The 15952-nt window shown below is 47.6% G+C and overlaps 1 protein-coding gene across 1 annotated transcript in view; it reads left to right on the forward strand.

The window, feature by feature from the left end:
- NAPA (NSF attachment protein alpha) overlaps positions 1–15952 on the forward strand; it is a 75715-nt gene that overhangs the window by 50915 nt on the left and 8848 nt on the right. Inside the window, exons 5-7 of the mRNA XM_077336513.1 lie at positions 4900–4977; positions 14380–14435; positions 15730–15814. Of these exons, the coding sequence (XP_077192628.1) occupies positions 4900–4977; positions 14380–14435; positions 15730–15814 (219 nt within the window). The remainder of the gene's footprint in view (positions 1–4899; positions 4978–14379; positions 14436–15729; positions 15815–15952) is intronic.

Here is a 15952-nt window from a genome sequence, read left to right on the forward strand (position 1 = left end):
AAGGGGTCGAGATGGCGGGGCAGGGGGTGCCACCTCCATCTCTCCCTCTTGCACCACCTCAACCATCTGCTCCTGTTCCCCCCCCCCCCAATTGAAGCCTGCTGGATCCTGGAGGAGAAAGGGGAGTAGACTGGCGGGCCAGTCCCTCACCCATCCCCTCCAGGGCTCTCTGCATCCCCGAGGTGATGCCTGGGGACATGAAGGACAAGCCACTCATGTCCCCAAGGCTCACCCCGAGGGAGAGATAAGGCAACTCCTGACGCCCCCATGCCTCGCTAGCAAAAGGAGTGGCACGAGGGGCTGCCTGATCAGCAGGCCCCGCAGAAGTGCCAGCAAAGACCCCTGCCTGCCGCACCTTAGAAGGGGGCGCCCCGGCAGCCGCCTCAATAAAGAGACCCTTGCGGACACTCTTTATTGCACCACTCCGGCTGGAGGTCGGAGTGGTGGAAAGTCGACCCAAGACAGGCCTCTTCTCAGGTGGGGGGAAGGACGCTTCCTTCCCCCTCTCACTCCCCTCCACCCCTCTAGTTTTCTGTAGGGCCTTTCTCCCAGGGCCCCTAGCCTGACCTTCCTTCTTCCCACTCATGTTCCCTTGGACAAACTTTTCCTACTAACTGTCTGTAATCTAAGAGACAGGGAAATTTGAGGCCCTACCACTAACTGCCCTAACACCTGTTTCTAAGGAAACCTTGAAACTTATAAAACCCTCCCACCAGCTACCTGTTTAGTTTTTTTAGACCCTAAGCTGACCTAACTTCTATGGAGTTTTCCTGTTCTCTCTCTCTCTCTCTTTTTTTTTGTTAAACTAAAGGAACCTGTCTGGTCCTAGCTAAATTTAACTGGCCCTACCTAACCTACAGCAGGGAAAAATTAGGAAAAAAAACCTTTTTAGACTTTTAAAGTGTTTTAAACTACCTGAGTGTTACTAGCTACAAGGAAGGCTGGAGCAGATTTGTGCACCAAGCCCCCACCTGATCTGCTAAGAAGAACCCCTAAACCTGTTGGCCTCTAAATCAATTCCTGTCTCTACCAGGAAAGTTGGCCTTCAATAAGGCACAGCCCATGCTGGTTTAAATGTTTTTTAACTATTAAGAAAATACAATTTTAACCTAAAACCCAAATCACTGTTCTCTTATAAAAATCCTATCTGGCTACTTAGGAAAGAAACTATCTATTCTAAAAAATTATTTGCACTTTATAATTTCTCCTAACACTATGGATTTTACTGCCTATTTAAAGGGTCACTAATTGGACACCCCAAGAAGAACGCAGCAATTCCCCCCAGGAAGGAAACAAACAATCCCCAAAACACCAACCAGCTGCCAGCCACCCAGGGCACTCTCCCAAAGGTGGCAATCAAGCAAAAGTGGCCCTGCAAGGCCCAAACTGCCAAATCAAACCAAGCCTAGCCTAGGCCAACCAAACAGCTTCTGCAAACAACCACCAGCCACCCAGGGCACTCCCCCAAGGGTGGCCACCAAGAAAAACTTGCCCCGCAGGGCCCTAACCAAACAAGCTAACTCTACCAAAGAAACAGCTCCCAACAAACAAGCAGCAGCCACCCAGGGCACTCCCCCAAAGGTGGCTGGCAAAAATTGGCCCTGCAAGGCCCTAAGCTAAAGCAACCTAAGAACAAACACAACCTAACAAACTAAACTAAACTAAAGAACAAACTAAACTAAAACTAGCCCCCCACCAAAAAACACCTACACACCTATCAAACAACCAGCTGCCACCCAGGGCACGAAGCCCAAAGGTGGCAACTGAGGAAACCTGTAGAAAAAAACCCAAAACAACCAACCCCCCCCAAAAAAAACAACCAGAAACAATGCAACTTTACAATACAAGCCCCAACCCCCACCTCCAAAATACTTTTACAAAAAACAAAACAGCAAACAGTTAACAACACAATGAAAACAGCAAACACAATTCCCCAACCCCCCCAGGCCCCCACCCAGAGAAACCCAAAGGCAAAAAACTTTTGAAAAGAGAGGGAGAAGAGGGAGGGAAAAATGGAGAAAAATAGAAAAGCAGAAGAAAAAAAACCCTAAAACAAACTATTGCTGTCTTCTCCAGCACAGACTCCACACAGGCCAGGTCCAGAGGTCCACCAGTCAGGACAGGAGAGGAGGCAGGCAGGCAGGCAGGCCGCTCGACCAAGCAGGAGCTTAGGAGCAGCACATAGCCAGCCAGCAAGCCAGAGCCCAAAGTGAGCTCCAGCAAGCCGCCCCTTGCTTTAAGTAGCCTCCTCCTGGACAGGCTACAAAGCAAGGGGATTTAAAAAATAAAAACCCTTCTGTGAGTGGCCAGAATGCCTGAGCTGAAAAGCTACAGGCATTCTGGTTGGCCACTCACTCCCCCCCCGCCGCCATTTTAGGCGGCAAAAAATACAGTGGGGAAAAAAAAAACAGCTAGCCAGAGAGGCTTCAGGCAACGGCTGCCTGAAGCCTCCGACTCAGGCCGAATCGATTTGGGCTGAATCGATTCGGCAGTCCGAATCGCCGAATTTCGGCGATTCGGACCGCTAGGGGGAGCCAGAGGTCCGAATCGGACCATTTCTGGCTCGGAAACGCCCGAATCGGCCCCGATTCGGCCGTTTCCGAACCCAAATCGCCCATCCCTAGCTGGAACGGTCCACAAACACGTAGTTTCTTTAAATGAAATAAAGTCTTCTGGACCAGATGAACTGCAACCAAGGGTACTAAAAGAACTTGCAGATGTCATCTCTGAAGCTCTGTCCATTCTTTTTGACACTTCTTGGAGAACAGGTGAGATGCCATATGATTGGAGGCGGGCAAAAGTTGTCCCCATCTTCAAGAAAGAGAAAAAGGAGGATCCCGGCAATTACCGACCCGTCAGCTTGACATCTGTAACTGGCAAAAGTGTGGAACAAATAATCAAATATTCAGTTCTTGAGCAGCTGGAACTGAGAGCTGTGATTTCTAAGAATCGGCACTGGTTTAGCAAGAACAAGGCATGTCAGACCAATCTTATCTCTTTTTTTGAGAAAGTGACTACCTTTGTGGATCAGGGGAATGCCGTGTACATAGTTTACCTGGATTTGTAAAGCTGTTTGTTTGTTTGTTTGTTTGTTTATTTATTTGATTTCTATACCGCCCTTCCATATGGCTCAGGGCAATTTATATACAACATGGAGGATACATAGAACGAATTACTACATAACATAAACAAATACAACAACAACCCAATAATGCAATTTCAGTGATAAACAATACAACAGTAACGGAACCCAGCCAAGTATCCCGAGAGGACAGACTGGTTCAGGCCATGGAGGGATGTCTGAGTGGGGACCTGTTGATGGTCTCAGGTAAATGCCTGGTGAAGGAGCTCTCTTTTGCAGGCCCTGCAGAATTTTGTGAGTTCGGACAGGGCCCTGATCTCTTCAGGAAGCTCGTTCCACCAGGTGGGGGCCAGGACAGAAAAAGTTCTAGATCTTGTTGAAGACTGACGTACTTCATTTGATAAGGTTCCACGTGATATTCTTGTTCACAAGTTGGTAAAATGTGGTATGGATCCTTATTCTGTCAGGTGGATCAATAACTGGTTGAAAAATCGTATCCAGAGAGTACTTGTTAATGGTTCAGCATCTTCTTGGAAAAGAATGACAAGTGGAGTACCCCAAGGATCTGTTGTGGGACTGTGTTGTTCAACATATTTATAAAGGATTTGGGTGAGGGATTAGAGGGGATATTTATTAAATTTGCAGATGATACTAAACTGGGAGGGGCAGCAAACACAACTGAAGACACAACAGAATACAGGATGATCTTGATAGGCTCGAGAAGTGGACTAAACTGAATAAAATGTTCAATAGGGACAAATGTAAAGTTCTGCATTTAGGTAGGAAAAACCAAATACACCAACATAAGATGGGGGAGACTTGTCTTGGCAGTATTATGTGCGAAAAGGATCTAGGAGTCTTAGTAGACCATACATAGAACATGAGTCAGCAGTGTGACTCAGTGGCTAAAAAAGGCAAATGGGATTTTGGGCTGTCCAGATCACAAGAGGTGATGGTACTGCTTTACTCTGAACATGAGACAGCAGTGTGACTCAGTGGCTAAAAAGGCAAATGGGATTTTGGGCTGTATCAAACAGAGTTTCGTGTCCAGATCACGGGACGTGATGGTACCACTTTACTTTGCTCTGGTTCGGCCTCACTTGGAGTACTGTGTTCAGTTTTGGGCACCCCAGTTGAAGAGGGATGTTGACAAACTGGAACATGTCCAGAGGAGGGCAACAAAGATAGTGAGGTGTTTGGAGACCAAGACATGTGAAGAAAGTCTGGGGGAGCTAGGTCTGTTCAGCCTAGAGAGGAGACATCTGAGAGGGGATCTGATAACCATCTTCGTATTTAAAAGGGTGCCATACAGAGGATGGAGCAGAATTGTTCTCTCTTGCCCCAGAGGGACAGACCAGAACGAACGGGATGAAATTAATTCAAAAGAAATTCCATCTAAACATCTGGAAGAAGTTCCTGACAGAGCGGTTTCTCAGTGGAACAGGCTTATTTGGGTTTTCCATCTTTGGAAATTTTTAAACAGAGGCTAGATAGTCATCTGACGGAGAGGCTGATTCTGTGAAGGCAAAGGGGTGGCAGATTACAGTAGATGAGCGATAGGGATGTGAGCGTCCTTCATAGTGCAGGAGGTTGGACTAGGTGACCCATGAGGTCCCCTCCAACTCTATTATTCTATGATTTTATGACAGTTAAATTCATGACGCTGAATTTTTGAGAAAGTTCCAAGCCCTGAATAAATGGCAACTTTCCCACAGCCTATTGACCCAGAAGAATTGTCTTAGAGTCATGCAGCAGCTCACATCTTCTGGAATGTTTTTCTGCGTTTCTCACCATTCTGCCCTTGTCATCCCACCCAGGGCCGGTTCACCATCGCAGCCAAGCACCACATAACAATAGCAGAGATCTACGAGATGGAGCTGGTGGATATTGAAAAGGTACAAGCTGGGAGAATCCACAGAGGGGTGAAATGGCAAGGAAGGGAATTTTGTGCTCCTGACCCTGCATTTTTAAGGGGCTTTTCTCCTCAAAGGACTGCAGGGGGCAGCAGAGCCAGGTTGAAGTTTGATGGTTAAGTGTATTTGGAGCAAGGGAACTGGAAGCCGGGGGGAAAGGGGATCCATCCAAAGAATTTAGGGTTGGGATTGGATTTTGAGTGTCCTCCTGATAAGGAGGCCACACCAATCCCACAGGATTTGCAAGATGGAATTCTTCCATCATGCCTAGGGTTGATGCCTAAAAACAATTTCAGAAATGTGCTGGCCTCCTTGTCAAAAACAAATTCCAAATTATATTAAAATTTAATTTATTAATCTGATTTTTTAAATTATCTGTGCTGCATATTCTGTTTTCATGTGTAATTTTACTCATGATATCCCCAGACATAGGGCAGAGAACAAATGTTGTTGTTGTTGTTGTTGTTGTTGTTGTTGTTGTTATTATTATTATTAATTCATTGTCTGTCTTGTTGTGCAGCCCCACATTGGGACTGCACAAGTGTAGGCCGGTCGTACACGTGACCTAGATGGAGCACCCCATCTTTTCTCAGTTCCTTTTTTGCTGCCGGAAAGAACAGTCGCTTTCCTAGTAGCTCTTGTTCATTTGAAAATGGCATCAAAGGCTGTTTTCAAGAAGTGTTCTCGCTGTGGAGTGAAGATTCTGCAGACTGATGATCATGACTTTTTCTTCTTTGCCTCAGTGAGGCACACAATGTTCGGGCGTGTAAGATCTACCAACACTTCACCCCAAAGGTCAGGTCAGATCGCTCTGCCAGACTTAAGGTAGTGCTTTGAGAGAAAGCCCTCCGAGGCCCACAATCTCCGGCCCCGTCCAAGCCAGCATCTGAGCCTTCCTCTGCTCCCACCCCTCATCCTGGATCCACATCGATCCGTTCCACCAGGTCTGTTTTGGCCGTGGTTCTAACCCAGGTGGGAAAATGTAAAGTGGTTCCATTGGTTCCATCCATGCCATCTATACCGTCCCTAGCTCCCGCAAACTTGGAGGCCATTATGGTTCATGCTACTTCAGCTCCATCTTCAGAGCCTCATACTAAGAAGGCGAGAAAGACTAAACATAAGTCCCGTTCTTCTCATTCCGACTATGGAACGGCTTCTCAATCCATGGTCCTGTTCACTTCTACGGTTCCGTCTCAAGATCGTCCTCCTGGTCAGGCTTCCTGTTTGGCTCAGTTGTCTCATCATCCATCGGTTCTGTCTACAGTTCTGTTGACGCAACCATCTCCATCGCTCTAGGACTCCAGTCCTTCACCACAACCACGATCGGCTCCGACAGCTTTGCAGGCTTCGTACAATCCGTCCCCTGTCTACATGGGTCAATGGGACCGACCCTACGAAAGTGAACTGGCCATCTACTTCGGTTTTGGGAATACCATTCCCATGACCAGGAACTGGAAATGGAAGAAGGTGAGCTCATTCAACGTGTGCCTTCCCCCAGTACTGCTTCAGATTCCTGCCTGGATGCCAACGTTGGGGATCCTTCCTTATCGGATCCATCCGAGGATTACCGTGTCCATTCTGAGCAGCTACTTCATATGGCTAAGGCTTAGGACTTGGACATTTCTTCCATTGATAATCGTCCTAAGATCCTTAGCTGCCTCCATTCTTCCATCCCCACCTCTATCTCCCTTCTTATCTTGGAGGGCTTCGAGGATCTCACTGTCCTGATTTGGAAGAAGCCAGCTTCTGCCTCCTCCATTCCTAGGAAATTGGACTCATTCTACAAAGTGAAGTTAGTGTCTTCAACATTTCTTTGTATTCTCCCTCCACCTACCTCTACTACCCTCCAAGACATGCAAGTTAAGCAATGACCTGGTCAACATGCAGTCCCCCTTGTGGTCACACCCCAGTTCCCCAAAGCCAAGTCCGCAGACTTTAGAGCAGTGGTCCCCAACCTGCGGGCCGCAGCTCGGTGCCGGGCCGCGACGGCCATGGCGCCGGGCCGCGGCTCCCTCTCCCCGACCCCCCCTGCAGTAAAAAACTTCCCCGGCCGCAAGCTTGCGGCCCGGGAAGCTTCTTACTGCGGCAGGGCGGGGAGAGGGAATCGGGGCCGGGCCGTGCCCGTGTGGGCGCGGCTCGCGGGGCGCGGCCCGATGCGGGGGTGCGGCCCGATGTGCGGGTGCGGCTCGCGGGCGCGGCCCGATGCGGGGGGCGCGACCCGATGCGGGGGCGCGGGCTGCGGGCCGCGCCCCAATGCCCTGCCGGTCCCCAAACTCAGAAAGGTTGGGGACCACTGCTTTAGAGAACAGGGTGGCACATGAGAGGGCAAAACAGTTACAAAACCCAAGAAGGCAGATAGTCTATCCTCCTTGGTTGGTAGTCTGCCACCACCTCTGAACGGGTCCCTAGGCGTCCAAGACCCAGAGGCAGTCTTGGAGCCTATTAGGGAAATTACCTGGGAACTTGACCCTGTCCAGGGACAAGTCCCACAGTCAAAAGGCTTAGTTGGTAGTATGGCACAAGTTAGGCGGGCTAGGTTGCGTCTTAGCTGGTCTCAGAATCAAATGACACAGTTCTAAAAAATAAGTTGATATTTATTAAGGTGCACACATATAATTATTCACTGGCAGTGAGAAAACAAAAACGTTATAAAGTATATCTAGCTAACACATGATACTCACAAGAATAGCAGGATGATAAGACAGAATTTCAAAGTTGCAGGTTCACAAAGGCACAGACAAAGTTTCTCTCCAAATCAGAACTAACTAACTTACTTTTGGATGTTACAATACGAAACCTTTATGGCTGATCCCCACGTGGGGTCTTGGCACCAAAACCAATCATCTCCAAAGTAACAATTTACTACTTGACCAATGGGGTTACAAATGTCAAGTTAGAGGAGCCAATCCTAAATCAAAGTGATGTAATGTCGACCCATCTCACCCAAGGCCCATTTCTCCTAACAAGTTAATTGGAGACAACTGGCGCCAATTGTCTTATCAGTAAGTGCGAATAGAGTGAAGCTTCTCAAGGACACAGGTGCAACTATTTGACACTACACTCCTACACTATGAAAGCAAAGACTTTCTCAGGAGGCCCACTAAAGATTTTGCAGGGCCGAAGCCTGAACCAAAGTTTCAGGAAAAAGATTTTAAGCTACTATTTCACTACACCCCTGGACAGGGAAAGTAACAAACCAGGTGGCCTTGGCCGCAAGGCCTATTCTTCTGTGGCCTTGTCTTTCCACATAGCGAAAGACCAGGCCATAAATTCCTATGGTCCTATGGGAGGGTATTTCCAAGTACCTGGATGCGCTTCCTACTGAGGGGAAAGGCTTACTCAAGATGCTGCAGACTGAGGCCCTGCAGACATCCAAGCAGGCGATTAGTTCAGCAGACGTGACAGCACAGGCCATGGTCACAGCAATTACCCTCCTTGGCTGCGGGCAACTTCCTTACCCCTTGATGCCAGAAGCAAGGTTCAGAGTTCCCAGATGGCCTATTGAAGTTTGGTTTCTATTCCCGGTACTTTCTGGTTGATAAAAAAGATGGTGGATCCTGTCCAATCCTGGACCTGACGGAACTTAATAAAAATTTGGTTGTTTCTCATTTCCATATGGTGTCCCTGCCTTCTGTCATGTAATTCCTTTCCCTCAGGGATTGGTTTGTGGTTCTTGATCTCAAGGATGCTTATTTCCACATCTCTATCTGTGAAATAGATGTTTCCTACAGTTCCGGAAAGGATCCCAGAGTTTCCAATATACGGTTTTACTGTTTGGTTTGGCCACTGGGCCATAAGTCTTCACTAAGTGTTTTGCAGTGGTAGTGTTTCACCTACACTCAGAGTATCAGGATCTATGTATTTACATGACTGGCTCCTGATTGTCCCCTATCCGGGCCAGTTAGAGTCACACGTTTCCTTTGCTTACGGCTGGGTCTTTAAGTGAATTTTCAAAAGTCACACTTAACTCCGTTTAGAGTTGCTAACTTCATTAGTGCATCTTTGGATTCCTACCAAGCCCGTTCCTTTCTGCCATGGGACCGTATCTGTGCTATGATTTATGCCCTCTCCAAAAATACCGGGAGGCATGCCAAATTTGTCCAAAGGCTTTTGGGCCTTCTGGCCTCTACCACAGCGGTTGTTCCCTATGCTCAGCTTCACGTGCGGGAACGTTGGATTTTGAATAATTTTTCTCTCGTCAGATAGTCCCTTAAAGCAGTGGTCCCCAACCCCCGGTCCGGGGACCGTTACTGGTCCGTTGATCAGTCGGTACCGGGCCGCGGCTCTTCCTCATCCTCCTCCTCAGCTGCTGCCTCAGGAGCTGCCCTGCCACTCTGCCACCGGCTCACCTTTGGTGCTCTCCAGAGGCTGCCATGGCGGGGGTTCCCCCTCAGCGTGGCACTGTGCAGCTGCTACTGGCAGTGCCCCCCAGCGGGCGGTGGGAAGTCAGGGAAGCCAGCAGGAAAGCAAGTGGAGCAGGGGTTCAGGCGGCAGCGACGTCCCTTGGCAAAAGTCTACCCCCCCTCTGGGCCTCAGTAAAATTGTCAAGCGTTGACTGGTCCCCGGTGATAAAAAGGTTGGGGACCACTGCCTTAAAGCTTCTCTCTATTCTATGTGGTGGTGTTAGATCTCTCTTTGGTGGACAAGGGAAGATACAGTCCTGAAGCCCTAACGTAACCCTAACCGCTGACACGTCTCTGGTGGGTTGGGGGGCCCATTGTTTGGATACATCTGTCTATGGCCCCTTCAAGGATCGCTGCCTTGTCGTGGCGAAGGGGCTTGCGTAGTTCAGTGAAGCTATGAGCTATGCCATGCAGGGCCACCCAAGACGGACAGGTCATAGCAAAGAGCTCTGAAAAAAGGTGATCCACTGGAGGAGGAAATGGCCAACCACTCCAGTATCTTTGCCATGAAAACTCTATGGACAGTTCCAAAAGGCAAAACGATATGACGCCGGAAGATGAGCTCCTCAGGTTGGAAGGTGTCCAATATGCTACTGGGGATGAGCAGATGGCTAGAACGAGTAGCACCAGAATAAACGAAGCGACCAGGCCAAAGCCGAAAGAACGCTCAGTTGTGGAAGTAGCTGGTGGCGAAAAGACAGTCCGATGCTGTAAAGATTTTTATTCCATAGGAACCTGGAACGTCAGATCCATGAATCAAGGCAAGCTGGAAGTGGTCAAACAAGAGATGACAAGACTGAACATTGACATTTTAGGAACTAGTGAACTAAAATGGACAGGAATGGGTGAATTTAATTCAGATGACCATCAGGTATATTACTGTGGACAAGAATCTCGCAGAAGAAATGGAGTAGCCTTAATAATCAATAAGAGAGTAGGAGCAGCAGTCTTGGGATACAATCCCCAAAATGACAGAATTATCTCAGTTCGAATCCTAGGCAAACCATTCAACATCACAGTAATACAGGTCTATGCCCCACCCACTGCTGCTGATGAGGATGAAGTGGACCAATTCTATAAAGTCCTACTACAACTTCTAGAAACAACACCAAAAAATGATGTCCTTTTTTAATGATGTGATCATCATGTGGGATTGGAATGCTAAGGTAGGAAGCCAAAAGATAACCGGAGTAACAGGTAAGTTTGGCCTTGGAGTGCCAAATGAAGCAGGGTACAGGATAGTAGAATTTTGTCAAGAGAATACAATGGTCATAGCAAACACTCTTTTCGAACAAACCAAGAGACGACTCTACACATGGACAACACCAGACGGTCAACACAGAAATCAGATTGACTATGTGCTTTGCAGCCAAAGATGGAAAAGTTCTATACAGTCAGTAAAAACAAGACCAGGAGCCGATTGTGGTTCAGATCATCAGCTTTTTGTTGCAAAACGTAGGCTCAAATTGAAGAAAGTAGGTAAAAGCACTAGGCTACTCAGTTATGAACTAAATTATATCCCTGGCGAATATACAGTAAAGGTAAAGGTAAAAGTATCCCCTGTGCAAGCACCGAGTCATGTCTGACCCTTGGGGTGACGCCCTCCAGCGTTTTCATGGCAGACTCAATACGGGGTGGTTTGCCAGTGCCTTCCCCAGTCATTACCGTTTACCCCCCAGCAAGCTGGGTACTCATTTTACCGACCTCGGAAGGATGGAAGGCTGAGTCAACCTTGAGCCAGCTGCTGGGATCGAACTCCCAGCCTCATGGGCAAAGCTTTCAGACGGCTGCATTACCACTCTGCACCACAAGAGGCTCCTGAATATACAGTAGAGGTGACAAATAGATTTAAGGAATTCAATCTGATAGAGTGTCTGAAGAACTATGAATGGAGGTTTGCAACATTGTACAAGAGGTAACAACTGAAAACATCTCAAAGAAAAAGAAATGCAAGAAAGCAAAATGGCTGTCTGAGGAAGCTTTACAAATAGCTGGGGGGAAAAGGGAAGTGAAAGGGAAGGGAGAAAGTAAGATACACCCAATTGAATGCAGAATTCCAGAGAATTGCTAGAAGAGATAAGAATGCCTTCTTAAATTATACGGTGCAAACAAATAGAAGAAAACAATAGAATAGGGAGGACCAGAGTACCAGCAGGAGTTCGAAGAGGCAGAGGAACTAGAGATCAAATTGCCTTAAATACACTGGATCATGGAGAAAGCTAGGGAGTTCCAGAAGAACATCTACTTCTGCTTCATTGACTATGCTAAAGCCTTTGATTGTGTGGAGCACAACGAATTGTGGCAAGTTCTTAAAGAGATGGGAATACCAGAGCATCTTATTTATCTCTTGAGAAACTTATATGCAGGTCAAGAAGCAACAGTGAGAACCGGTCATGGAATCACTGATTGGTTCAAAATTGAGAAAGGAGTTCGGCAAGCCTGTATACTGTCGCCTTGCCTATTTAACTTGTATGCGGAGCACATCATGATAAAGGCAGGATTAGAGGAGTCACAAATTGGGATCAAGATTGCAGGGAGAAATATCAACAACCTCAGATATGCAGATGATACCACTCTAAAGCAAAGAGGAACTAAAGAGCCTCTTGATGCGGGTGAAGGAGGAGAGTGCAAATGTTGGCTTGAAATTTAATGTCAAGAAAACTAAGATCATGGCATCCAGCCCTCTCAATTTGAACCTGATACCAATGAACACAGGAACTTTCTCCTGCAGGACTTTGCATCCTCACTGCAACTTGTGAAAAACAGCTGCTTAGGTGGAATCAGGGAGGGCCACTCATGAATCTCCCCGGATAACTTCAGGCCCATAATTCTCCCTCAATTGAGCCTACCATAGAGGGCTGTCCTGAGAACCTAGAATCTGCTAGATTCTGACTAGAATCAGTTTCTCCCAAAAGTGGCATCCAGTTTTCACTTGGCCTGGGCTATTACCGTACCAAGTTTCTTCCCTAACCCAACCTCCAATTCCGAGAGGTCCCTCCATTCACTGGATGTTAGATGAGCATTGTTATATTATTTGAATAGGAAAAATGAATTTAGAAAGTCAAATTCTTTATTCATATGTTATTGGAGTCCCAATAAAGGTAACAAGGCCTCTCCTAACATGGTGGCTAGGTGGATGGTTTAGGCCATCAGGCCTGCCTATTTTGCTGCAAAGTTTCTTTGCCCCTTCGGTGTACGAGCTCACTCCCTCCAGGCCATGGGATCATTGGCTGTGTTCCACAGGAAGGTTCCGATGATAGACATCTGCTGTGCAGCTACCTGGGTACGAGAACAGATATATTATGCCATCGACTTCCAAGACATGAGGGATTCAGAATTTGGCAGAGTGGTGTTACAGTCCTTGTTCTCCTAAGTGCTCATCCTTGGTGAAGGTCCCAATGTGGGGCTGCACAACAAGACAATGAAAATGGGATTTCACTTACCTGTAACCATTGTTCATTGAGGTCTTGTGTGCAGACACACCTTCCCTCCCTCCATCCCTGCTGTGAACCTTTGTCTTGGGGTCTTGGTTGTGAAGTTCCGTCCTAGGTTTGCGGCGGCGGTTCAGAACTGAGGAAAGAGGGGGTGCTTTGTCTAGGTCACGTGTGCGTTCCAGCAGGAAACCGCACACATGTGCACTATGTCGGAAGGGTAGTGCCCACTATAGGGCTAAAGCTAGAAAAAGACTTCTGCGGCCGGCCTGTGCTTGTGCAGTCCTAGTGTGAATCTGTACACAAGACCTCGATGAACAACAGTTACAGGTAAGTGAAACCCTGTTTAATAATAATAATAATAATAATAATAATAATAATAATAATAATAATAATAGCAGCAAACCAGAGGTGTCGCTGGATTTGAAATTCTGTGGAAGATGTCTTGGGTGAGTGTCGGTTCAAGCCGGACCCTTCAGCTCGTGTGTGTTCATTGTTGCTCAGTTTGTTTCCAAGCAGACTTTCTTGTGTCTTGGAGCAATTCCTTCCCTGCGTGTTAGGACTGTGCATCATCAGAAATCCTTGAGGCATGGGAGGGTCTATACTGCTCCAGCCCATTTTTTGACAGGGAAGTATAGGTTTAAACCATACAGGGCATCATCGAGGCATCATCTGCTGACTTTGTCCATTTCAGAGCTGTGTTTGACCACATTCTCAGGCTGCCGGCAAAGCTTAAGAACTCTGCCACAGACAGAAGACTTCCTATATATTCATGCTGCATGGAAGTAATTTCCTGAGGGTCAGATGCCGTTTGTCTAGTAGGGTCCTGATTGCTGTGATGCATTTTGGTCACTGCTACTCTTTAATTTCTCTGTTAACTCTGTGGTGCTGTTTTTAACACATCTGTTTTTAATCCTCCAGAACAGGGGTGGCCAAACACTGGCCCTCCAGATGTCCATGGACTACAATTCCCATGAACCCCTACCAGTGTCAGTGGTTCATGGGAATTGTAGTCCATGGACATCTGGAGAGCCAGAGTTTGGCCACTCCTGCTTCAGAATGAGGAAACAGAGCAATGTGGAGGGTATACTAAATTCCATCTCATTCTCGAGCAGGCCTTAGGAGAGCAATTTGGGTTGCTTTTTACCTATCCTAAGTCTACCTGGAAGGGTGGGTTACAAAAAATAAAGTTCTGTTGTTGTTGTTGTTGTTATTATTATTATTATGCTGACAGGAATACTTCTCCAGTCTAGGATTAGCTGGGACATTACCGAAATCCCTGGGGTAGGTGGGAGGGCGAGAGAGTTTCCATGACCAAGCTGGTTGACTAAGCATTTGACAGCTGTGTAGTTCACTGTGGCTTACCTGTGGAAGAATGTAGATGGAATTCCCTCGGATTTACCTTGCCCTTTGGAGTCACCAGGATGTGAAGTTTTGACACTCAATCTTGCTTATGAACTCACTGGTGACCTTTGACCTTGCAGACAAAGTTGCCAGCCATACACCCAATGATTGTACTTATCCTGATTTTTCATTTGCTGCCTTTCCAGGCGATAGCCCATTATGAGCAAGCTGCAGATTATTATAAAGGTGAAGAATCTAACAGGTAACCAGAAGCCTTCTGTACCCATCTGATTTCCTGCTGTGGCACCCTCATTTTTTTGCTGTGTTTCCCTGCCTCCAACTTGGGTGGCTGTTGCTGCTGTATCCTAAGGGAATTTAATATGAGAGAAGCAAGAAACTCCTGTCTCATCCTCTTTGGTTTGCCACACTGGCCTGTAACTTCTGGGAGAGGCTGCCCAGATATTTGGGGTGTAGGGTTGTCAGTGGTTGCGTGACACATCGCTCAGTTCCACCTTTTTAACAGGGGAAGTAGTGGTTACCCCTGAGTGGGTGACTAGCTTCCGTCATAGAGTTTGTTAGAAGGGAGAAACTCGGGGGTCAGTCCAAACAAGGCTGAGATTGGTGGCGAAGGGACATGCCATCAAGCTGTAGCCAACTTGTGGTGATCCCCTAGATTTTTCAAGGCAGGAGACATTCAGAGGTGCTTTGCCCTTGCTGGCCTCTGTGTAGCAACGTTCAGCTTCCTTGGTGGTCTTCCATCCAAGCACTAACCAGGACTTCCAAGATCAGCTGAGGTTGGGCCTGCCTGGACTGTGTGGGGCAGGGCGGAGATAAACAGGCTTGCCGTTGCCTGCCTGTGCGTCACAATCTGGGACTTCTTTGATGGTCCCCCATCCGAGTACCCACTTAGCTTCCAAGATCTTAGGACAAGGTCAGACTAGCACAGGGCATCCAGGCAGGTCACAGCATGTTAAAACTGGCTAACAGTGTACAGCAAGCAGGAATCATGAGATAGGCCCCCCATATATTACACAAACAAAAAATTGTTGCCAAACTGCATGTGTTACCGTGCATATTCTACCACAAACGTGTGTGTGTATGTTGAACTTCTTGTACGTTTGTTGATCCATCCCTATAAACAAACTTTCCTCTGAGAAAAACGGTGTTCAAAGCAGAGGGAGGAGATAAAGTATGGGTAGGCTAACCCCAGAGTCATCCCCACCTCCACTGAGCTGCTGTGCTCTGCAAGCGCACTTTCTGTTTCCCCTCCTACGTGAGTGGAGGGCTGAGTAGGAATGCATTCATCACTCACTGACCCTCGTACCATTCTGCATTGCCAAGCAATAGAGCCTGGCCAAAGCTTTCTTCCCCCTCCAGTTAGGAGGTTTCAGTCTCTGGAAATTCCAGCATTTCGACTCTGGTCATCCTCCTTTGTGCCAATCCTCTTTCTGGGGCAGAATCCCCAACAGATAGTATGCAGGGAAAAGGGGGTGGGAGAGCTGGCTGCTGCTGCTTCTCATACAGATGCCTTTCATTTCTACTCCCCTTCCTCACAGCTCTGCCAACAAATGTTTGCTGAAAGTGGCCACCTACGCCGCTCAGCTGGAGCAGTACCAGAAGGCCATCGAGATCTATGAACAGGTCTGTCTCCTAGGATCCCCCCCCCCCCGGTCCTCCATGCACATTTCTGTGGGAGCCTTGAACAAAGCAGGAAGGCAGCCACATCCCTGCAGGCTGAGGCCACAGGTCAAACTGGACGGGAAGGGGAGCTAAACACCC

The sequence above is a fragment of the Paroedura picta genome, chromosome 5 (assembly GCF_049243985.1).
Source record: "Paroedura picta isolate Pp20150507F chromosome 5, Ppicta_v3.0, whole genome shotgun sequence".
NCBI lineage: Eukaryota > Metazoa > Chordata > Lepidosauria > Squamata > Gekkonidae > Paroedura > Paroedura picta.